The 25,029-nt window shown below is 45.0% G+C and overlaps 2 protein-coding genes across 4 annotated transcripts in view; one reads left to right on the top strand and one right to left on the bottom strand.

The window, feature by feature from the left end:
* tfb1m (transcription factor B1, mitochondrial) overlaps positions 1–21,501 on the bottom strand; it is a 38,787-nt gene extending 17,286 nt beyond the window's left edge. For all 3 annotated transcript variants that reach the window (XM_076877739.1, XM_004566516.2, XM_076877740.1), the window contains exons 1-6: positions 21,427–21,501; positions 19,141–19,287; positions 18,468–18,619; positions 18,176–18,284; positions 17,918–18,069; positions 17,474–17,593 (exon numbers count right to left, since the gene is read on the bottom strand). In XM_076877739.1, the coding sequence (XP_076733854.1) occupies positions 17,474–17,593; positions 17,918–18,069; positions 18,176–18,284; positions 18,468–18,619; positions 19,141–19,273 (666 nt within the window). In that variant the 5' untranslated portion in view covers positions 19,274–19,287; positions 21,427–21,501. The remainder of the gene's footprint in view (positions 1–17,473; positions 17,594–17,917; positions 18,070–18,175; positions 18,285–18,467; positions 18,620–19,140; positions 19,288–21,426) is intronic.
* LOC101487218 (claudin-20) lies at positions 5,691–10,651 on the top strand. The gene is made up of 2 exons (XM_012923388.5): positions 5,691–6,013; positions 6,660–10,651. Exon 2 carries the CDS (start codon positions 6,839–6,841, stop codon positions 7,565–7,567), a length of 729 nt encoding a protein of 242 aa, XP_012778842.1. The 5' UTR covers positions 5,691–6,013; positions 6,660–6,838; the 3' UTR covers positions 7,568–10,651.
* Positions 21,502–25,029: the final 3,528 nt, after the last annotated feature.

The following is a 25,029-nucleotide window of genomic DNA, read 5'->3' as shown; positions in this document are numbered from 1 at the left end:
GAAGGTCACATTTGGACAAATGGTCCCACGAGCGTTTCAGGAGAAACTACAGCAACAGTTTGAAACCTTAGGAGCCAATCAGGTTAAATCAACACCAGCCCCATAGTCCCTAATAAACGAATAAGGCCATGTGTTACACCGTAATACATCTGACTATTAATTTATTTTTGTTACTTGTAGCAAAATATCTGAAAACCACAAACATAATAAATAATATCTATAAAATCCATAAATCTGGAACCTCCCAGCACACCGCAGATGCAGGAGAAAGCAGGACCAGCTATACTGGAGGTGATCCAGAGCTGCCCACGGAGAGACCAGGGACGCACTTTTTTATTTCACGTCAGCTGAAGTCTTTACAGTGTTACCACAAACCCCCTTTAGGTACCCCCCGTTCGGGAACCTGAAGCGAACCCCAGTTAAGGACTGGTGGTGGGACTCTCGGCTCCAGTTCCACTCTGGCAGCCTCCTCCTGATCCTTCCTGTGTCAGCTCTAAGCTAACATGACACACTGATGAAGTAATCGCGTCTGAGCCAGCAGAGTGCATCTTTCTCACTCTCAGATCTTTTACTTTCAAGCACCTATACGTACACACGTTCTATTCTAGCACTTCACTTGTTCTCCTGTAAAGCATCCTCTAACTCTCTTTATCTCCTCAATGTCATGATGAGCTCAAAAGAACCAAAATACATTAAAAAGACTATTTCTGAATCTCCAGATCTTTGCTTTAGCAGCGCAAAGAAGGACATCGTTGTTCAAGCACATTTCACATGATGCTGCCAGTTCTGTAAGTTATAGTTAAAGGAAATACTGCACAATCAGGGTGATACTGCACTGCGTGGGGACCTAAAGCTCAGGCAGACCACGGGCAGCAGAGCACAACAGCTGCCTGTCAGTCTTTCCATAGTCGGTAATAGCCTTACTTCCCTCAGGAGGGAGCACTGAGTGGGACTGCTCGAGCACATCGAAAAGGGGAGCTACATAGACACACATCCAGAGTGCTATTCTTAATAATAACACATTTCGTAGTCCTTAAGTGCTTTTATCTGTAATTTCACATGACTTTTTATTCAGGTATACGCTGGGAGGAACCGCAGAGATGGCAAAAGCTGCAAAAGGAGCAAAGCGTGCTGGTGCATGACTGGCAATGTTAATTTAAAGATTCGAGGCAATACAAACATGTGAACCACACATCCCCTAAGGATAAGCGCCCCCTTCTCACGCTTAACGGGGGTAAAATAAAATGACATCTAATTCAACTCCGTTCAAAGTCTTCCTGTGGTGACGACGTGCCCCGCGGAGCTCCTCGTGCACCCATGTGGCTTGTATCTCTGGATTGTGTGATTCACTCTCCTTCTCAGCTGCTTCGTGCTGTCCGGGAGTCGCGGCTGGTGTTGATAATTAGGGGAAGAAAGCTAAAGTGGTCCAAGGGTACCAAAGGATTTTAATTAAGCCATTTAGAGTTGTTGTTTTTCTTTAAAAACAGATGTAGCGTTCAGGAGCGCTTGTAAACCACAGCTCTATCTCATATCAGATCTATAGATCCCTGTGTAGTCCAGAGATGCCTGGTTGCTGCTGAGCATCCTGCCAAAGAGGCTTTTAATGGGACAGCAGCAGTGGAGACTCTTTGTCTCACCAGCCCTGAAGGCTGTGCGCTATAACAGTACGGGAATGCTTCAAACTGGATGCAGCATAAGGAGCAGGGACAAAGGATGTCGTGGGTATAAACAATTAATCTTAAATCTTCTTCAAAATGAGTTTATCATTTACACAGAGAATATTTTACAATCAAAGGCCACGAGCCGTCCCGGGCACCCAGCGGCGGGGCTGCGGTATTTTGTCTGCATCATGAAAGGCGCCGTCTCCACCTGTCGTGTCGACAGAAATTCAGTCAGGACTTTGTATCTGGAATTTGGAAAAACACTTGTATGGGTGCTTTGGTGACGCTAGATCAGACCACCATCTGCTAGGAAGAAGCAATAAAAAGGAACGTCTTTAATTTCACTCTCTGCTGGAATAATTAGGCCATTTATATTCCGCACTTCATGATTTAAGAGAGGAGCAAGGGAAAAGTCGATACTGGGACTATACAGGCAGCAGCATTTCAGCCATCAGCTTGTCCAAGTCACTTTGCCCGTTTGATTTATGTGTGGCCTTGCTACATGACTTCACTAGGTAGCACCACTGTAATATGTCCCACTCCCTGCCATTAATCCATCTTAAATCACGTGCCGTCACCTGGCTCCTGTGCCGAGGCGCTGTGAACATGCCTTCAATGCTCTCTGTGAAGCATATCCCAGACTTACCGACCCCCTCTGAGCCCATTATCCGTCACCCTGTGCTGTACAAAGGTAGCAGTGGGGATCACCTGTGAAGAGCACACAGGCTGGCCAGACTGTGGGAGTCATTTTTTTTAGGAGAAGAAGAAAAATAAACAAGCGACTCATTAGCCCAATTTGAGCTGTTATGTAAGGATCTTTAGTCCAGCTCATGAACATTCCTCTTGCTCTGACTCACTTAATTCAGATAACTTGATTACATTTGGGAAACAATGACTTCAAACATTTACACCAACTCTGAACCTGCTTCTTATTCCAAATATGGCAACTCAAATAATCCGATTAACCAACAATGGCGCCTTTTATGAAGCGTACAGTGATTCGGTTCGAGCGTTCTGAACAGTCACGTCTGCTTTCGTCCTCAACTTCAGACCTTTTTCTGACCCAATAATCGGACATTTGCATGAAAAGATTTGCACTTTACTATATTTCATGTGTTTGACCTTCCAAAAGCAGCACTATTACTTTATACAGCTTCCTTCTCTTGCTCTCCTTTCCCCCCATTTCCATCTCCGATGTGTCTTTCTTGGTGACTTTACCCAATTGCGTGTGAGCAGTAATTTGTCATGTCCCTCTAAGCGTAGCCAAGATGAGATGGCAGGGGCCCTCGGGCTCTAGCCACTACACTACCTGAACCTCCGACACTTACATAATGGCAGGTTTGGAGAAAGAGCTGGGGGATGGAAGAAAGCTATATACAGCCAGGGAATACACGAGACAAAAGCTCACGGAGATCCTGCAACCGAAGAGGGAAGAGCTGCATTAATCATGACAATACCTTGGGAAGACAACCTCCATTACATCAGAGGAGGCAGACAGCCTCTCAGAGAGGAGAAGGCAGCAGTCAATGCCACTGAATATACCAGGCTGATATTGCTTGAGGGGTTTAAGAAGGAAGGGCTTAGGGCTTCCTGTGCAGGCAGCCCAGCATACTTCCCATGAAATTGGCCCTTGGCATGCACACAGGACATTCGAGACACTCCAGCCTAGCCTCTGACAAGATCAGCTCCTTGGAGAGAAACTTTCGTCATAGAAAAGCTTGAACTTTGCCCAAAAATGTGAAATTTACTGTGCCAGTAAATGATGATAGCATGGGAAAAAGAAGTTCATACGGGACACTAAAAGCCTCACACACGTCAGTCCAGGCTCGGCCACTTGCTTCACGGTGTAGCCCGAAGAGAGTCTTTAATATGCTGGTAATTTTACAAAATGTCAGAAATGTTTTGTCTGAGACGGGTTTGCACATATTATGTAGGGTGAAACTAGACTTGGACCCTGCTCTGCAACAAGATTGCAGTGACAGCAACATCACAGCTATCGCAAGACACCTTGCATCGGAACTGTGAACAAATCGCTGTTGCAAGGCGATGAGCCTGAAAACCAATTACGCAAGAGCGGACATAAAACGGGGGAAAAAAAACGTAAAGTGAACGATAAAAGCCCCTCGCGCGGGCAAAAAGGAGCACGGCTGGGCCGGCAGCGCCTCACAGCTACGCTGCAGAAACGCTGGAGAGCTCTGCTGTAAGGTGATAAAATAAAAAGGGACCACGCTTATAATAGCCCACAAAATCTTCACACATCACAGCGTCACATCTGCACCCACTGGGTATTTGTTGACTGCATTTTGCTCTTCTCCCGCTACATCCATTCCCTCTATAATGCATTTATTTATTTATTTATTTATTTATCTTGCTTCTAAGCGAACAACAGCAGCATCAGCACTTAAGATCTCATCAGTTACCAGGAGACAGGTCACACACGCCATACTGCAGTGTGCGTGTAGAAAACTGGAAAATCTCTCATCTCGCTGCAGGTGCGTCCCACAAGGAATTCTAAGAATGTAGCGCCGAAGGTCGACACCGGCATCACACTGGAGCTAATGTTGTGTGCACCATCCCCACATCTCATTTTAAGACCAGGGTCTCTGAGGGGTAGTTTACAGGAAAAACAGTGGAGGCTGGGTAGAAATAAACAACCGGATCAATAGCTAAACAAATCAATTGCTACCAAACCATCTCCACGTAATGACCACGCATCACCGTCTCCAATACCTGGCCTGTACTGCAGTTGGGAGACTGGCAAAACTATTTCCCACAGCCGGACGTTTTTGTGCCTTTGCAGCAAAATAAGAGCAACGCACATCTGCATTTACAAGGATATCAGGATATCGGCTCTATTAAACCCTGCCTGATTTTCTTCCTCTCTCGCTCTTTTGTCCTCTTTGTCATTCATGAATCAAGGCCGTCCTAGCCAGTAGCCACTCCCCCTGTTGTTCTATGTCCTCTACAGGGAAGGGAGGAAAGACGGGCAAAGACAGGGGAGCAGCTGTGAATTTTAGCATCCTGCTGACTGATGCTGATGAAGATGATGCTCTGGGGAGGGTCAGTTTTGGCATGGCGGGATACACATGCTCCTCTGGCCTCTGGACCTAGAAAAACAAAGCCTCACAATACCAAAGCCTGACCAGCTCATCTGGCCACAATCATAGCAGCTATTTCTTCTGCCTTAATTAGAGTACCCTTCCCCATGGTACCGTCAGGCTATGATTGGAAATCTTATCTAGCCCTCTCAGCCATTACTTAGGCATACATTTTAACAACAGCAGCACTGAATTATGATTAACTAGGAAGCTCAGTGCAACAATGGGATGAATATCATTTTATTTTGTTAGTTAGCAGCATTTTTCCCCATCATGGGGGGATTTCTGGTATCTTTTAATAAATGCTTGAGCCACGAGCCACACATTTTTTTTGTAACTGGTCTTTAAGTTAATCCTGCACGACACAAAAATCTGCTTATTATACAGCCAGAAACAACGGGAAATGTACAGGTTTCTGTCAAACAAGGCGCTTTTAAAGCCCCGGGCAGTTTATACTGCATAGCACAAGGATTTTTCTCCCTGTTATTGTTTCATAAACTCTTTATATGCCAATATGACCCTTTTGTAAAATAAAAAAACAAAAAACAAATAGCACTCTGTAACAACATGCACTACTGTAATCAGTTCTAAAATATTAACACAAAAACAAATTCACAAAAATAATGTATAAATAAATAACCAGATAAAATCTGATGTTTGGACAGTTTTATTTTACTGAAGCTCTCTCTAGGGGACAAAAGTCATTTTTTGTATATAAACCTAAGACATGTAAATATATAACTTATATATGACTAGTCACGTAATTGTTTAGTGAAATTAATGATAAATAATGTAGAAAATAGTGAAAATGACGCGAAATCAGTAATTAAAGGAGTTCGGTTCGAGTGAAACGGCAGAAGTAGTTCCGGTCCTGTTCTGGCTGCTCGAAGGTGGAGGAGGTGTCGGTAGTACAGTAGCGGCGCGGAGCTGTGAGGTTTGAGCCGTCTTTGAAGTTGGGAGGCAGAGACCGCTCTGCTCCAACGCGCGAGCCCACGCACGCGCAGACACACAAACCGGCGAGGAGCGACTCACAAAGAGAGAGAGAGCGCGCGCGCGAGAGAGCGAGAGAGCTCCGGTTATTCCTCCGGGCTCCGGCCGAGCCTGTGTGGTCTCTCCGCTCTGTTGCTAAGGAAATGGATGGCTCGAACGGCTCCGCGGTCCGGGATGAATCGTGCTCCTCGCCCCCTCAGAAGCCTGCCGTGTTTACCGGAATCACTGCGAACACCGTGACGCGCCAGCTCTGCACCAGCCGGGGTAAGAGATCATTCCCACAGCGCTGCTTTCTTTCAGACTGGACCGGGAAACAAAACGGAAACAAGTGGCCCGCGTTTACTGTTCATTACAAGCTGGAACGAGCCGTGAATGAGAAAAACCGTTATGTCAGGAGGTCCGACTAAAAAATGTGAATAAAAAAAAAAAAAAAAAAAAAAAAAAAATAGTAATATAGAGAAAAAAAAGCTTTATTTTCAAAGTTTATTTCTGCGACCGAGTAAATAATAATTGGTGTTCCAGCTTTAGATGAGGCTGTGCAAGTCTTTAAAGGCTAGTCTCAGTTTGTTCGGTAAACAGCGCTGAAATCAAAGTGGTAGAAAATACAGTCGACTGTGTGAGTGGAGTGAAGGCACTGCAGCTCAGAGTCCACATACTGTGACTACTGAGCATGGCAAATACCTCAAACACAAACTCATCTTCCTCACAGACAGTAGCTCTGTAAAAGCAGAGGAGTAGAGCACACATGCACAACGACCGGCGGTGTTTTGCTTACCTACAGTGAGCCTGAGCCAGCTCTTAGCGCCAGTGCTTGATGCTGTCCTTTGTTTCCAGCCAAAAAAGAAAAAAAGTCTGCGCTTGTGTGAGGTGAATGAGATGTGAATTTCTCATTTCCGTCTCTCTCCTCCAGCCCAGTGGAGCTGCAGCTGAGGAGCCGGGGAACTGGGGGATTCTGACTGGCAGCTGGTGCACCACCAAAGGAGGGGAGGGAGGCGGCGGGGGTCCACGAGCAGCGGTGCCGGAGCGGGGTGAATGCTGCCCGGAGAGGACAACGGCTGAGGCGGCAGCGGCGTCGACTTGAAAAGCAGCATGGCATCCACGGGCATGCAGATATTTGGATTCGTCCTAGCTCTGCTGGGCATCATGGGCGCCATGGTGGCCACTCTGCTGCCTAACTGGAAGGTGAGCGCAGATGTGGGCTCCAACATCATCACAGCTATCTCCCAGATGCAGGGACTGTGGATGGACTGCACATGGTACAGCACAGGCATGTTTAGTTGCACACTTAAGTATTCAGTGCTTTCACTACCCGCATACTTGCAGACTGCTCGCACCACTATGGTGCTGTGCTGCGTACTGGCTGCCATGGGCCTTTGCCTCGCCTCCCTGGGACTAAAATGCACGCGCTGGGGAGGTGGACGGCGCTCCAAGCGACACGCCGCCATCGCCAGCGGCGGCTGCTTCGTCGCTGCAGGCTTTCTGTGTCTGGTGCCTGCGTCTTGGTTTACCAATGAGGTCATCACCAACTTCCTGGATTCCAGCGTTCCCGAGAGCAATAAGTTTGAGCCTGGAGGTGCCGTGTACGTTGCCTTTGTTTCCGCAGGTTTCCTCTTTGTGGGGGGGTCCATTTTCTGTATGTCCTGCTCGGGAAAGAGACACGGACCCCAGGATCTGGTCCTGCTGCCCCCCCCTGACAAATTGCTTCTCCAGCAGCAGCAACAACAGCTGCTTCAGCAGCAGCAGGAGCTCCAGCACCAGTACTGCTCTCTCTCCCCATTAGACAATAAGACGGGCTACAGCCTGCAGGACTACGTGTAATAACGCAGTGCTGTGCACGCCAAAGGGAGACGAGCCCGAGGGGAAACATCACGGCTACGCACTAGGATCTACTCAAGAATGGAGTTGGAGGGGGAAAAAAAAAGAAAAAAAAAAAGAGGAGAGCAACAACTTTGAAATCACATTTTTCCTTCTGCTCCATCTTCTTTTTTCTGTTTTGCAAGCACAAGCAGTCGAGGTATTCCCTGAGCAGCGCCTTGGAACAAACAGCGTGAATGTGCAAGGAGCCAGGATACCAGGATAAGGTGCTGCAGAACTGACGGAAGCTGCCAACCAAACGCAGACATCCTTCATCAGTAAATCACACAGAGTTCCCTGCGGAATGAATTAAGCAAATAAGGAAGCCTTGAGTGGAGTTTTTTTTTTCCTCGCCAAAGGTTTAAATTGAAGGAAAAAACATACGATTATTTAGCTGCTATTTACAATCGTTCAGTCCTTCGTCTCATTTGATAAAACAGGCAATATAAAGCCCAAGAGCAGTAGGTGGAAACCCTCACATAGCAAGCCATTGTAGTTTATCCTATGCTTGTCCACTAGAATGCAACATGGAATTGACTAATGAAATAAATGGGCATATTTTTGTTAGCTACTAGAATGACGTTGATATTTTGCCTCTAAAGCATGCTGTGTGGAGCCTGTGTACAAATACAGCGGAATGCCTGGTAGAAGACTGAGACATAGCCACACAATGCCTGTGCCTGAAAAGCTGTAGAAACATTACCCTGCTGTAACTGTTCAAAGAGGACTGTCAGGAGGAGTAGATGTGGGCTGCTGGGCTGGATTTAAGAGAGAAAATGCAGGCAAACAGATGCCTGCGTCTCTCTCTGCAGGTGGAAATATGAGAGAGATGGAGAGAAATTGAAAAGAGCGTGATCCAATACTTCAGCAGCAGAGTGGACCATCTCATATTTCCATCCAAACAAAAACAGTCTGCCTGTAAGTAGCAGCTACCCATCTCGATCCATCCCAGACGATCACGCCCACACATTTACACATGCACTTGTGCGTCTTCTCGTATGCAGTAAACACTCCGACACGCCGGCTTTTTGCATGTGCTTTTCTCTCCTGTCATCCACCTCCACACTGCCATGGAAACCGAATTCAAGCATTGTCTGGGGGTATGTGCGTGTCAATCAGTCAAGTTGTTTTATTTTGAGTGGGCGGGTGGGTAGGGGGCATCTTTTTCTCTTGCCATGGCATGCCATAAGCGTTCATCAGAGCCTCTGCTCACACTGCTTTCACTAATCCCCTTTATTAACCAGTGACATGAAGCAGAAGCCCTGGTCGGGGGGGGGGGGGGGGGGGGGGGGGGGGGGGCTGGAAAATGGCTCTTCTTTGCAACACACCCCTATATGGTGTCTATGCCGTGCATGCGGTCTCACATGGATGAACAGATGTTTAATGGTGCAGTGGCACAGAGGTAAAAACAAAGCAGATAAGAGGAGGAATCCTGAGTCACAGCCAACTGGGTAGTCGTGTGGCAAGAGGCTAAAAATGATTTGAGTCATTCTCCATATGCGACTTGTTTTTCAAGTACGTCAGCAATGCGCATACACTACCAGCCTGCACCTGCAGAAGGGTCTCAGTGTCTTAAATTTCATCCACCAGACTGTCCTCGTTTACCTACCAGTCGCCCTCGTCTTTTTTTACTCCATCTCCCCGTCCTGCTTGTGTCAGGATATGATTCCTGACAAGAGAACACTGATGCATGTTGAAAGCATGTCCTTCTGAGACGCACACAAACACGCACTCGTGTCAGTTTTGCAGCTACGCTTTCACAGTTACCGTGCGCTCTATTTTCTGAGGTAAGAAGATGGGAGGAATATTGTTTTTGTGCTTGAGACAGGCCTTGGCAGTGATGTATAGAACTGCACATTCTCTCCTTCTCTCTCATAAGAATGCAGCTTCCTGGGGGAGAGCAGATGGCTAAGCCCAGCTCGCCACCTGCAGGCTGCTGCCGGCACACCACGGGATTCGCTGTGGGAGCTGCCGGTGGCCCCGCGGGGTTGTTTTTTTTGCCCTGCCCCGGTTTAGCCCTCTTGCCCAGCTCAGACTGCTCCCAAAGGAACTGGCCTCCTGACAACGACTCACTGCCCAGGCACCATTACCAATGCAATAAACAAAGTAAAGAATGTGCCAAGTCATCAAGTAATACTGACACGTTATGTGTTTTGAGAATGTGCCAAATGGTCTCATGATGACACGTTTTAATAATATCTGAAGTTCTTTTTGTTTATTTTTTTAACAACTTGTTTGTACATGAATTCTACATTAGCAAATGTTTTATGGATTTGTGATTCGTCCGAATCAGCTGGATGCTTGTGTACAGTCCGGTGCGGCTTTCCAGGGTTATTTTAAATCCTCTTTATTCCTCATTTCCCAAAGCACAGCGAGACGAAACAGGAGGAAGACGAGTGAAAAGTAAATAACGCTTGTTTCAGGAATTCCGGTTTACTGCAGGTCTGTGACAACTGTACACAAGCGTCTAGATTTTTAATACGTTTAGGTTTCCTACTGAAGGATCGGGATTCCTTTACACTGGTTCAGTATAAGATACACCACGCTCATATCATATCTTCTTTATAAGAAGACTAGTCAGTGCACGTTTACGTTATTTGACAGCAGTTCGGTTCAAATGGATGAGCATTCAACCTCTCTGGACCAGGACAAGTACATCACACAACTGGCACTCTGGAAAAAAAGGGAAAGTCTTTCGGTCTGATATGATTATGCAGGGAAAACAATTAGCTAAAAATCTCTCTTTTTTGTGGCTGTGCAGCTTGATCATCAGCACGCGATTTCATTAGCTTATAAATGGCCAGAGTGCAAAGTGACTAGGTCCTAAAAAGAGTTAAGCTCTCCTGCGTATCCTGTACCAAGACGTTGATTTATGGTTTTGATAACTGCAGCTTATTTTTGTGGATGCTTTAGCACTTCTTACTTTGCCAGAGCATATTTGTGATGATAAACAGTTCACAAGTTCTGATACAGTTGTCTCAATGTGCTTGTGCAAGTAGTTCTATTTTTTACCAATAAAACTATTTTGTGAAAGCAGCGCGCCTGCTGGATGTTGTGTGCTTTTATGTGTGTGGCTGATGGGGACGGCGATAGCATTCATCTTCCTGCCAAATGTACAGATTGCTGGATGGTACAGGCTGCGCAGCGTGCAGGAGGGAAGGCAGGCTGCTCGTATGCAGCACCCACCAGTACAGCAGTGCGTCCAACAACAAGAATAAAAAAAATAAAAAGGATTCTCTGAAAATCGCACTTAAAGAAAGGGTTTTATAAAGCTGCTCCCAATCTCCTCCAGTTATTTCTTAGTGATAACATGAGCGAATACACGAAGGAAGCAATAACGACACTTCTGAGAGTTGAAGGGAACGCGAGTTATCCGAGTTGGCTGGTTTATCTGGCACAAAGCGACGAGTTTAACGACATGTAAACTCTTCTGCCAACTGGTGGAAAGAAGAACATTTTTTGCCGCCTCTCTTTTTGGTATTTTATCACATTTTTGCTAGAAAAAAAGGATCCTTAGACCAACTGATCAATCAGATTAACTGAAAATGGACTAGTTTACTCCTCCGCTGCAGACCACACTTCTTTGTCCCAGTTCTTTAATAATTAATCAGTGCTATGAAATGGTATTTACCCCGTTTCTCATTTCTTAATTTGTTGCAGATTTGTCACATTTACACGTTTCAGATCAAACAAATGTTAAAAACGTAATTTCCCTTTAACCTAATAACTGGTTGTGCCACCTTTAATGATAACCAGCAACGAGCCTTTCACATGACTGTGGAGGAATTCGCAGAATTGTTTGCATTCAGCCACACTGGAGGGTTTTCCGGCATGAACTTCCCGTTTCAGGCCACGCCAAAGCGTCTTAACTGCATTTGAACCCAGACTGTGATTATTTCACTCCAAAACGTTCATTTTGTTGTTTCTGAGCCGTTCGGATGTGAGTCAGACTGAGAGAAGTGAGGCCTGCAGTTTTTTAAGTGTTGTTTGGGGTTGTTCTCTGCCGTCCTGGACGGGGCGTCGATGCGCTCGTTCAGTAACTTTGGTAGGCCGGTCACTCCTGGGAAGGTTCAGCTCTATTCCAAGGTTTGTGGATAACATGTGGATAATCCCTCTCACTGTGGTTCACTGGCATCTCAAAGCTTTAGAAATGGATTTTTAACCCTTTCCAGACTGAGAGATGGCAGTGACCTCGTCTCTCACTTGTTTCTCTTTTAGCCTGATTCACTTCACAGGTTCTATTTAATGTTATTCAACAGGTTTGGCTATAATCAGGCCTGAAACTGAAGCTTTCTGTGGTTAATTCATGATTTAACAAGGTACCGTAGCAGCTAGGTTTGGATAGCTTTTCCCCTTCATACAACAAACAAACTCTGTGATCTTTGTCTAATATTAAAATTGAAAATGTCTGTGAAAATGTCTCAGACTTGATGGGAGTTTGGTTCAGATCACAATCCTGCACAGCACGTTCCCTCACGTTCACGCTGGTGTCATATTTAGCCTATACACTTCAGATGGGGTGGTTATTACATTAGAATCCGGGCTCTCATTACAGCTGATTGGAGTCTCATCAACAGAGGGTGAGTGAAAATATGCTTTCCTGAAACAAACATGGATTATTAAAGCCTCTCTCTCTCCCCGTCTCATTCTTTCCCTGTGTTTGGTTATGCAATACGAGTGCAGATCAAATAACTACTCCTCTCGTGGGGGAACGCTAATAAGATCTGCCCTTCTGTGTATTTAACCTACATTTTTCATCAAAGGCTTTCACCCCGAGTTGCTGCTATGACAGATCTGGAGTGTGAGCTTTAAATGAGGGGAGGTGAGCACTTGTCAGTTGCAGGCAGGGGTTAATCACGCGCTTTTCTTTCAACTCCGAGCTCACATTTGTTTGTTGACCTTCCTGGTCAGCAAAATGTCTTTCCAGATATCACCAAACAGGAAAAAAAGGAGGAGGAGGCGTGGATGGTAATAAGATGAACAAAAGACTCGGTGCACGTTAGGGAAATGCCATCGCTCACATCCACATTGCTCAAAATTGCACCAACGTGTCACAACCCTTAAAGTGCTGCTCTCTGATTCGGACAGCAGTTATGCTCATGAAGGTTCATACTGGAAATATAATGCGCTCATCAACGCTGAGGGAGGATGACCTTCCTTTGTCGCTCTCCTCCAGTCCCTGCGCACATGTGAGGCCGGGGAATAACGGCAACGACCTTAGCTGCTCGGTAAATCGCTGACAGAGGCAGTAAAAGCTATGAAGATGACAAAAGGGAAGCTTGTAGGAAAACAATACGCTGTGACAGTTCAAAGGAGGCCCTTTAATATTTTAGCTTTGGAGCGTGCAGACCGACGCGTGCCCGGGAGGATTCGGTAAGCTGAAGGTGAGGGAGGCTAAACGCTTCAAGGGTGCTGAAGGTTTTTGTATTTTTAGATAATCTATATTTCTCCTGACTAAAATGATGATTACTGTAGACAGGCAACAAGGAAAGAAAGAAAAAGAAGCTCCTTTAATCATAAGATGCTGTTCATCACCTCACCAGTGAAACTAGTTAATATAGCCAGTAAATCTTTACCTGGAACTTTAAAATTGGGATCCATCCCACACCTTCAGTCGCCATAAAAAGCCTTAAAGTAAGTCACAAACCGCCGCGTGTGATGTTGAAATTGGACACTCAAGTAAGCCTTCAACTTAATAGCTTATAGATTGATGCCTCCCATCGCGGTGAGGCTTTTCCCCCATGATAAATGTATTGTAATTTGATTTTTCTCATTTGTAGCTGAACTTTCTTTCCTTGGAGGATAGCCGGGTTTTTAAAACACCGCACCTCCTCCGCTGCGTGCTCACTAACCAAACAGAGCTGAATTTGCTAAACTCGGCACAGTTACTTGTTAGGAGGAGGCAGTGGCTCTCTGGAGATGTTCTTAAGCTAGCTCTGCCAACCTTGGCGTTTTGTTTAAGGTGAGCGGAAATGAAGGAAGAGGAGAAGGAAGAAGCAAGGGAGTATTTTTAGATTTCTTTACCTTGGGTCCGTGATGTATTGAGACCAAGCCTTCGGGCATTTTCTGGGCTGGCACGAGTCATTGAAATAACTTTCCCTGATACTCTTGATACCGCGTTTGACCCCGTTTATGGGATAGGAATAGGCTCAGATGAATTGTGAGAGTGGAGGATGTGTGGCAGGAGGTGAGAAAGCAGCACAGCCCCTCTGAGGAGATTCACTCTTGCTGTAGAGACGGGCAGCGAGGCCACATTACATCACAGAGAAGATATTCATCACCACGGTGGTCCGAGCTGGGTCATGCTCCCCAGTGAACCACCTGTTTCAATTCAAAAGGATAAAATTAATTCAACAGAGGAGGAAAAAGTCTCCAAAACTCGGAGCTGTGGAGGAGTACATGTACAGTACCTTTAATTCAAGTCCAATCGCTCTCTGACTACTGCCAGCTACAACCGAAGTTCAATGCGGCATTAACAAATTTAATTTAGCCTCTGCTCATCTGGCCTGTGCTCTTGGTAGACTATTGTGTACAAGGCGAACATCTGTAGGGCGCTCCTCCTGTGAGGCTCGGTTAGTTGGTGGGTGACGGCCATTACTCAGAGCAGGGCTGATGACCGGCCCAGACAACCATCTGTTTGGAGGTACGCCTCGCTCTCCTCTCAGATCCATCTCTGTCATGAATCTGTCTTCTGGTGCTCTCTGGGCTTTGTTTCATTTGACAAATCTCATATTCAGACGATAATCTGCTCTCCAACCCTGCTTCCATTTATTCTGGTTTTCATCACCAATATTTCCTTCCATTTTTGCATCATCACCCACCCTTATTCCCTTATTTCTCAGCTCATTTTCTTTTATTCATTCCATTTCCTGTTATGCCCTACCCCATGCCTCAATTTCATTCTCACCTTATTCAGCAAATACCCGAGTTGTTAGCACAAAGTGGAGCCCCCGAGGAGCTCTACAGAGGACACAGCAGGTTGTTTGCGACGGAGCAGCTACTGCACGACTTACAGACCCGCCTGCGATGGAAAGAGGTTGATTTTAATCACATTGTACCCAGATGGGGGAGAGGAAAGGGGAAGAGAGATGAGCGAGTCAACGTGTGCTCTTTTCTCTTTTCAAATCAGCTCCTTTGCATGTAAGGAGGCAGTGAGGATGCAGATGCTTGATGTCAGCGTGCACTCAGAAACCCCTTGACCCCTGACCAGAATATGAATTAGAGATGTGTATGAAAGCAAAAGCAAAAACAGAAAGGCAGTTCCTATTTCGGTTTTCTCAGGGAGCCTTCAGATACGTGCATAGCTGTGAACCCCAGAAGCGATGCAAGCATCACTCAGTCTGTCCATCTATGTGAGAATTAACAGGAGGAGAGCGACTAATAAGGAAGAGGAGGCAGGTGTGATCTGCAGTGGGACGGACCTAGGGCACCCTGAGCCTGGGGGAACACCATCAAAGCAGCCAATCGCCACTCTCGAAACCCTTCAAGGACAATCTCAGTCACTCAATGTGACACAGCAGAGGCGAGAGGGACAAGACTGGCTAATTAAGCAGCGGGGATAAGAGCCTATCTGCCCACCCCGCGTCAATACGGGCCCCCGCAGCCGCTGATGTAAAATGGATTCAACATTTCCTTTCTCATTATCCCATCAGCCTGCAATACTCGGCCTCCTCTACGTTCAAATCAGCCGGCCAATCAACCCACACTCCCCTCCCCCCTTCGCCTTGAAGTGATGCTATTTTCTCATCGTGGTTATTTGGAAAGGTTCACTGCTTTTTCAGCGGCTCTCTGGGACTCGCTTTGTTTGATCTCACAGTATTAAACCACTTCACATGTTTTGTTTTTTTACACTTCACTAATTGCCATGTGTGCACAGCACCTGCTACCGTGTAGTTTGTTTTACTGTCCTGTACAAAGCATTAGCATCGCTGCAGAATAATCCCAACAATGATTGGCACACACGTTCGCAAAAAGGCTCACGCAAAGTGAAGAAAGCAAGAAAGATACAGAGACACAGACCTTTGGTACTTGGCAGTCTAACAGCACCAGTATAATTAGTTCCTCTCTACAAAGGGGGGTATTTAGCCATCGCCATCTTCATAAGGAGCACTGTGAGCAGTGTACAGTACTAACACTCTGCACAGCAACCATAACAATTTATGCACGCAGCATTTTTCTTTCTGTATATTCAACATCTACAATATCTCGGTTACTTCTTCTCTTTAGCAGGAAATCTGTCAATATTCCCATGAGTGACAACCTCAGTCGGTCCCGCTCCTCTCAGCCTCTCTGTCCTGTAAACCATGGAAGGACATTTTTACTCTTCATGCTTTTCTGCGTAATTACTCTGGTGTGCACCAGTAAACAAAGCAGAGCCACTGAGCTTTTTATGAATTATACTACATGACATACTACTACGATAGACTTCATCTACTCTGTGTGCTCTTGTTCCTGGTCTTTTATAGGACACCAGCAGCAGGAGGGCTGCTCATCAAACAGCCATCATCTCTCCTAATGACACCAATTTGACCAAGAGCCCATTAAAACATTTAGTAGGAATAGATGGCCCGTGTGGGCATGTGGGAGGCGCGGATTCATCTGCACGCATGTGTAGCATGAAACTTCCCCTGTTCAAATGTATTCATACCATATGAGCATATTACATCAAAAGATAAAGCCTGCTAAAGCCCATTAAGCTCCACTTTGACATACACACAAAAATAAAATGCTCTAGAGAAACAAATGCACAGAAAGGCAGCTGAGTGCGATGAAATAATCATTGGAATCCATCTCTTCTAAGAGAATGAGCAATCAGCACTGGTCCCATTCACTCGGCTGCATTTTACTCCACACGGGAGATTAAATATTTACTGTCAGTGGGTCTCCTAAAGAGCCAGGACATCTTCGAGGGACCAGCAGTCTATCTCTGACATCCACCTAACACCTATCCTTTAATTCTGGGAAAGAAAAAAAATGGCTTTATTTGTACAAAAGATGCAAGCGAGCTCTTGAGTTTTCTAAAACACTTGAATGTGTGCGATTTAAAATAAACTCCAGCTGCGTATTAGCCAGCATTGATCCTTTTTTTAATGCATCACCTCTGGTCCTACGTTAAACACTGAAGCTGAAGACGAAATGCGCGATCGGCCCTGATGCTCGCACACGGGTGGAAAGATGCAGAAAGAGAAACTGGGCCTAAAAAAGAACAAGGCCTTCATTACAAGGCACAGTGTGATCGTGCCACATCTCAAATACCCACCAGGCATCATTACAAGCTAAAAAAAAGGGTCCAAAGACAGAAGTGAGACAACACTGATTCAACACAGTCTTAATGAAGCCTTAAAGCAAGAAGAACGAGTGGAGGGATGAGCCAGGGTGACATGATGAGGGTCTGACCGGAGCGTGGCACCGTGAGGTCCCGCTGACGTCATGAAAGCTGGAACGTCACTTATTAATCTTCAATATCAGTGAACATCATTATTATTATTATTATTATTATAATAATATACTTTACCGTTTCTTTCATTTTGTTCTGAAAGAAGAAATCTTTTCCCAGCATCACCCCCGAGGGTGTGCGTGCGGGGATCTGAATGCTCGCTATAGCTTTTCCCAATAAACCGTAACTATCAGCACAAACTTCAACAGCACCTTGAAACAAACCGAAAATATTCCACTACAGTTTGAAGCAGAGCCTAATCCGAGCGGCTGGTACACAAACTGGACGAGGAACAAAGTCAAGAATCAGACGCCATGTGCTTTGCCAAACGCCTACCCAACACCTTTTTCTCCAGCTCTAAAGTAATTAAACTTCAGCAGCACACTGATGAGGTTTTTTCAGTGTCACAAAGTCAAATATTAGTTAAACACTACCTCTGGTTTGGGGACGAAGGCCCGTCCGGGGATGGTGAAGCAGTTGTGGACAGTGCAGAGATACTGAGCCATGATGGAAAGACGACTCCTCTGTTTGCTGCCTGTGCTGGCCGTCAACCTCTGGATGGAAAAAACAACTGCTGAAAGTTACTGAAGCATATTAAACGTGTCCTAAAGATGATTTTTGCATCACAGACAGAGAAGAATTAAGCAAACATCAATAAAGCCTGTTGGCCTGAATCATGAAAGGCCCATCCCAAATCTATTCATCTCAGCTGCAAAGTATTTTTAATTATGAATCAAGGAATCAATATTAAATCACAACAATAAAATAAGAATGAAATGAATAAAAATGTCTGCAGAGTGACGATTGCTCAGGAAATCTGCAAACACGGGTGTTTGACTTTATTTAGGGTCTATGTGGGTCATGTGGAGTTCACCCACCTCTGCCACCTCTTTCTGGAAAGTGAGCGTGAGTCGGGTGCGTCCAAACGTGAAGGGCCCCGTTCTGTTCGCTACGTTTTCCAGCCACTTGATGATCAGCGGGGTTGAGACGCTGAATGGGAGATTCCCTATGATGTGTAGGTTTGGAGGGTCTGTGAAGACACACACACACACACACACACACACACACACGTTTTAGTCACACGTATTTCCCTCAGTTTGATTGCCGTAACAGCTTACGTACGCTCATCCTCTTACCTCCCTCCCATGGCTTAGAGATATTTGTTGGGAATCCTCGATCCAGTCTGTAGGTGAGTATGTCACCGTGGACGATCCTCAGCCTGCCCGGTGCTGCCTCAGACAACAGCTGTGCAAATGGAAAAAATAAACAGGTAACAATCATTTTAAAAAGAATAAAAGGACTCATCAGTCACTCTGCAAGCGGCCACAGCTGCAAAGAGAGGGAGCCGGCTCCTGCAGGTGAGGACGTTTGAGCCGTGTGTGCAGAGTGACCTCGTTCAGCCAGCCTGGATCCGGCCGTTCTGCTCACCTTCAGTCCGGGGATAAAGCGTGTGTCTTTCTCCACAACAAGCAGGTCTGCGGCCCCAGCATTGAGGATGGAACGGGTGAGGCCTCCGGGACCCGGCCCCACCTCACACACGTGGGCATCTCTCAAGCTGCCCGCCTGGCGCACTATTTTGTCTGAGAATACAGAGAGGGAGCACTCAATATTCATTTATAGTAATTTCCTGGGATACATTCTCAATTCGTGCAGCCTATAAATTATAAGATGTTCTTCAATCAAATGTTTTCATCAGAGTCGGGCGTCCAAATTGAGATTAATAGAGTGTGATGCTGCAATATCTGCTCTCCTCTGTGTGATGAAGATGAAAAGCATTAATCTAACAGTCACCTTGTCCAAGGACGAGAGAGCAGATCAAAGCTGCACTGCATCGCTGATAATTGTGTTAAGGCTCAGCTCTCAAGGGCTACAACAACTGAGCTGGTCCATTCGCATTAGTAGGAGATCTACATAACCTCACCTACAAAGAAAGCCTGTCGGTTTCGATGCCTTCAAACAAGGCGGTGCAGCACCGTGCAATCAAGTGCATGTAACACGCTACTGTACCCTGAGAAGGACCTCAAGGGTCTTGGTACACTGCAGACGGGGCAAAAGAAGGAGGAGGAATGAAAGAAAGAAAATAAAATGCTGGATGACTAACCTGTGAGCCTCAGGTCCAGCAGAAAGTTCTGGGACAGCTGTTTCTCTGCTCGCAAGTTGTACAGCTTTATGAGCTCACCTACAGTCGGCAGGGGAGGCAGGCGGAAGGAAGCCAGCTTCCCCGAGGCAGCCATCACTGGGGAGAAGGCTGTGAGAAACAAAGGCAGAAAGCTGTGAGACTAAATGTGACTGATGAGCCTCCTCAGCAAAGAAAAACACAATCTCACAGTATTAATAAGAAATTCCTTTGTTACAGCAGCTACAATAAAAAACCCAAAAACAAACATAAAACAACCGACTAGCGGAACAACAAGTGGAATGGTGAATAACTCAATAAAATATGATAAAACTAATATATTAACAGGGTCAAGACCAATCTGGACAAATAAAATAAGAACTAAGTCTAGTCCAACTTAACTGAATGCAACCATCTGGTACAATTATAGCTATTCTGAACTATGCAATTTATGATAACTATGCAGCCCATTCAGCAACTGAAGAATTTGAAAGTAAATTAAAACAAAATATAATTTTACATTAAATAAAAAGTTTTAAACTTAATTAAAATAAAACATGTCTTAAATTAAAATAAGTAAACTGTCATGTTTATTGCTGCCAAAAAAAAAGTTAAACACATTTGGACAGTGAAGGAATGTCAGGATTCTTGCTCAGAAAAAGGATCAACATGCTCTGAAGTCAGAGCACAAAAACCTTTTTTGTAACAAAATATCGATTTCTGCTGTCCCTGTATCGATACATTATTAGCAAACAAAATATCACGATACTACACAGTATCGATTTTTTCCCCCACCCCTAGTCTCAGCTCAACTGAACCATGGACTTATAAACTGCTTCATGACCAGGTGAGACCTGTTTCTTTACAGTTTGGTGGCATGTTTAGCAGATAAAAGACCAGGAGCTGAGTCCTAGTACTGAACTTGTATTTGGTACTTTTTCCACTGGAACTCTGAATATGAAGTACAAAAAGATGTTGATACAAGAGAAGGAGGCAATCGCTGAAAAACCCACATAAACCTGTCACAGAACAAAAAAATAAAATAAAAAGCAACAAAACTAAAAAAAATTAATGCACTGACCAGCTCAGCCAGACCTAAAGGACCTCCTGAGCTACAGCCAACTGGGGGGAGACACGAACACCAGATTCGACTTTTTCCCAAAAAAATAAAAAATAAAAAAATCATCTAAAAGAAAACTCTTTGGACAGATGATACATAGAGTGAATTTTACTAGAATGATGTAGAAGGAAAGAGCATGTATGACAGGTCACTGTTCTGTGATGATCTGACTGCTGACAGAAGCAGCAGAATGAACCGCGCAGTGTTCAAGGCTATACTCTATGCTCAGATTCAGACAGGTGCTGCAGAGTGGATCAGACAGAGCTCCACAGTGCAGGTGGATAATAGCCCAAAGCAAACTGCAAAGTTTCTCAAGGCAAAGAAATGGGGTATTCTACAATCAGCAAGCCAGTCACTTGAGCTCAGCCCAGGAGAGCAGCTTATCAGTCACTGAATACAAAACTAAAAGGCAGAGCGCCTCACAGACAGGCAGCAGCTGAAGGCAGCTGCACTAAAGGCCTGCAGAGCATCTCAAGCAGGAAACACAGCACCTAGTGATGTCCATGATGTCTAGCCTCCAGCACTTTGAACTACTAATATTCACCCTTAACCTTTTTTAGTTTGTCCATTTACTTTAGATCCTCTGAAAATGAGGGACTATGTATAAAACGTCCTTGAATTAAAGCTGAAATCCTGCACTTCAACCACACCGTGATATTATAATTCTTAAAATCCACTGTGCTGGTGGAACAGAGACAAAACTACAGAAACTCTCCAAAAACCTATGGGAGCAGATGCACATCAGGTTTTTTCTCCGTGTCTTGTGTGCGCCTCCTTGTGGCCTTTGAGCAGAAAACTAAATGAAAACACCCGCACACAGTTATGTGCCGTTCTCCACGTTATGAAAACACGTTCACTGTGACGGCCAACGTCACGTAAATCCACGACTTAGGAGGAGAAACTGGAGCTGAATAACTGGACTTATGAACTCCACTCTGAAGCTGACAGCTGACTCTGCTGTGACACTCTTAACACAGGAGCTAACATTTGCAGCTAATGTTAGCTTGCTGCCTAAAATGCAGCTCGCAGAGCTCGTGGGAAAGCCGCCAATTTACACGAAACACGTGACCGTTTTCTCCAAAAATCGAGATAAAAATGACAATGACACACAACGAGTACACGAGACTGATAACACACAGGAGTTTACCCACGTTTGTCACCGGCGGTGCTCTCTTCCTTGAATTTCCTTATTCGTCATCGTATTGACGACCAGATATCCAATAAACTTCGTCGAACACCGGTATCACCCAATCAAATTAAAGTAGGCGGAGCTCCACTGTGCCCTTGACAGGGCGGCTGGTGTTGATGAATGACGCCTCTTCGCCAGAAGGGGGAGACATTTCAGCGCACACAGTGGCACCTGGTGGTTCATGTAGTCCTAATTTTACACCATTTCTTCTCTTAATAAGATCTGAAAGAGAATCTACAACTCTAAAAATCCAAATGTAGCTTTTAAAAGAGCAAAAGATGGGAGAGTCATTCTTAACTTGTTGAATCCTTTCCATTGATGGGCAGGCTATATGCTTCTATTAGAGCTCTGTAGGATATTTATTCATTGTCTGAGTATTTTGTGACACTGAGTGATGCCCAGCTGTTGTCTGGAATGAACCCTGTGGCCCTGCAGTCTCCCTCCTCTGTTCATGAGACACGCTGGCTCATAGGCATCTGAGCCTCATATGGAAATACCCTTCCCCTCCAGAAAGTCTGGCACATGACTGGCAGTCCTGACTCCTGCTGGGGCTGACCTTGAGAGAGAAAACCAGCGGCGGTGTCGGTGGGTGAGAGTCATGCTGCGTTTGCTGCTATGGAAACTACTTTAAACTGGATTGTGCCAGAAAATATCAATCACTTTTTTTAATCGTTTGTGTGAGCTGGACTCAAACTTTATTGAATATTGTTACAGTCTGGGAGCAGGAGGGTGTGTGAGAGAGAATCACCTCCTCAATGCAGCTCTATAGTGTGTGATCAGGACACACAGGAAATGAAACATAAGTAATTAACATTTCTGAGCGGGTAACTCATCACCAGAATGGGAACACGAGAAGAAAAACAAAGGCAGAAATACTTAACAGCATGTAATTTCCCAGCCAATTTAGGCTTTAGACACAGGCTCACATCAATAAACACAAAAACCACAAGAGATGTACAGCAATAACTTCTGTTATGATGATAATTCACAGTTGAGTCAGTATTATTCCCCTATATTTATCTGGATGTGTTACGGGTGATGTAACAAGTTCAGCAGGGTTAAAAGCCCAAAAAGTGAAACCAGATGCACGCTCTTATGAATACCCTGTTTATCATGGCAACACTGGATTCCACTGAGTGCTATGGTCTTACTATTACTTTTTTAATTTAAATTAAAGAGTCGCTTTGGTCTGAGACTGCATGAATGCCAGTTTTTGGCAAAGGTGACGCCTGTGACTGATTTTCTGTTTATGTTGTTTCGTTTTTACTGAGCTGAAATTTGGTGTCAAACATGATCTACGTCCAAGCTTACAGTAAACCACCTTCAAATTGCTCTAGAAGTCTTTTGATGAGTAGTTTGACTCAAACAGCAGCGTGATGTCATTTTCATTGTTCTTATGAAAGAAAAATTATGTTACATTTATCATTTTTATGCCAGGTCACAATTTCTGTGTTTGGAAGCGAAAAATACAAACAGACTTTACACAGACAGACCAAACATCGGCCGTACTGGAATTCCTGTGATACAGCACCACATGAAAGAGGTAGCTGTACTTCAGCAGAGGAATTCCTGTGGTGATGAATGTGATCCTGGGATACATGTGGTGTGGTATTTTTGTGGTATCCTGAGACGTGCTGGCCCTTTCTGGATAATTTACCATAAGATGTTTGGTGAGCAGTCTTACTGTAAAAAGGTTTCCTACGTGAATTCAAATACTGAAAGCTTGCTTGTCATTGCAGGGAAGTTAATCTGATTATATATCCTTTAACAAATAACTGAGGTTTGTCTTTGATTGGTGGCAGTGAGTAAAGCAGCTATTTTGGAAGGTAAATGTATTTGCTTTCTTGTTACATGTACCTACAGCTAAATACCCGTTAGCTTAGAGACAAAGGGGCTCAGCTGGTCTGTCAGACATATTTAGTTTAATCATTTCAAAAACTCAAGGATCAACAATCTGTTATGTTATGAAGGGTTATGTTTTAAACCTTTCAGCAAGTAGCAGCTAACAAAGATTGTCTTCCTAAACCAAACCAATCAAATTGAATTAAAATGAAGATAACACTCAAAGTCAGCTAAACTTCAGGGATGTCAATCTGTTCAGTTAGGAAGCAGAAACCTTCATGTGCTTTGGTGTAAATGAAAGTGGCAACAGGTGCACCAAAGAGGCAGCAACAAGACAACCTGCAGAAAGGGAGGGATTTGGCAGATGGAGGCCACAGACCATAGGAAGCTGCACGGGGCTGTAGAAGGCCATCGACCCGGCAGCATGACTGCTATCTGCTCTTTTGTGTGAGGAGAAACAGGAGGCACTGCCAGAACTCCATGGAATTACCTCTCCGTACATCCATCTGTGTTGTTGTAAGATTTGTTGTGTCTCACAGCACAGTCACAATAGTGTGGAGGATATCAGGAAGAGAGCTGGACAGGGCCGTAGAAGGCCAATAACCTGGCAACAGGAGGAGCACATGGAACCAGAGCTCCATGAAGTGACCTCCAGCAGCCTGCTCATGTGCATGTGTCAGGTAGCAGTACGCTAACAAATATTTTTAATTTTATGCAGAAACACAGTTGGCAAAATATTTTTATTGTAGCTCTGGAAGCTTTCTCTTGGAATTTCACCTGTTCTAAGCGTTCCAGGTTCACTTTTCGTGTTGCCACAGGTCATTCAAATCTTCAGGCAACACTTTTTGGATCATGCAGAAACCATCAGCTTTTTTCTTACACTGTGGTCATTTGAATGCATTCCTGAAAGCTTAAACAAAAAACTATGCAGATTAAAGTTTTGGCATAAATCACATGACTGCCTAAAGTGGAACTCTCGGTCACCTTATACCAGGCAGTGTTGAATAACTGAGCCACAGCTGTGTTACAAAATGTCTTGTAGATTATTTTAGAATTTTTCAAAATGCTTTCAAGCAGGACTGGTGCATTTCCCCCTGCATTTCCTGTCCCTTAGGTTTGCACATCAGTGCCGTTCTCTTTGTCTTTTCATCCCTTCATCTAAAAATATCTTCAGTCCCTTCATGGCTTCAGGCCCAGAATACGACTGTCTCTGTTTTCTCAGTTTAGCCTAATCTCACTTTGCTTGGACAGCTCATCAGCATCCTTCAGCGAGGCCAAACCTAAAAACGACCCGGGAGAGCCGAGGTGACGGCTGATCAGAAGAAGTAGAAGTGAAGAGAGACTCGCTAATGCTGGTGGAGTGATGTGAAGACAGCCGTGACCGTTGGATGGGAAAGACCGGCGTGAAAAATGGAGATATGAAAGACTTGCATAATAGAGTCTGGTATGTAACATCATACAGTGCAGATGTCATGTTATCTTCTCTGCCTACGTTTCCCTCGATTAAACCTCAAACCAAGACTTTTGCTCCCACCTGGGTCATGAAGCTGACATCTTATAGCAAAATTTTATCACCCATCTTGTATTTATCAGACGTGAGTGCGATTCGCTCTGATCACATCGTACAGGAATGGCAGCTCCTTCCACCAGCCCACATGTTTCATAACAACCACAGCCCAAAGCGCCCTGACGGGCCCACCGTCCTCCGGGCATTCTGTGTACA

The sequence above is a fragment of the Maylandia zebra genome, linkage group LG19 (genome assembly GCF_041146795.1).
Source record: "Maylandia zebra isolate NMK-2024a linkage group LG19, Mzebra_GT3a, whole genome shotgun sequence".
NCBI classification, from domain to species: Eukaryota; Metazoa; Chordata; class Actinopteri; order Cichliformes; family Cichlidae; genus Maylandia; species Maylandia zebra.
Note: the sequence above shows the minus strand (reverse complement) of the source record. Positions and strands in the feature narration are given on the sequence as shown.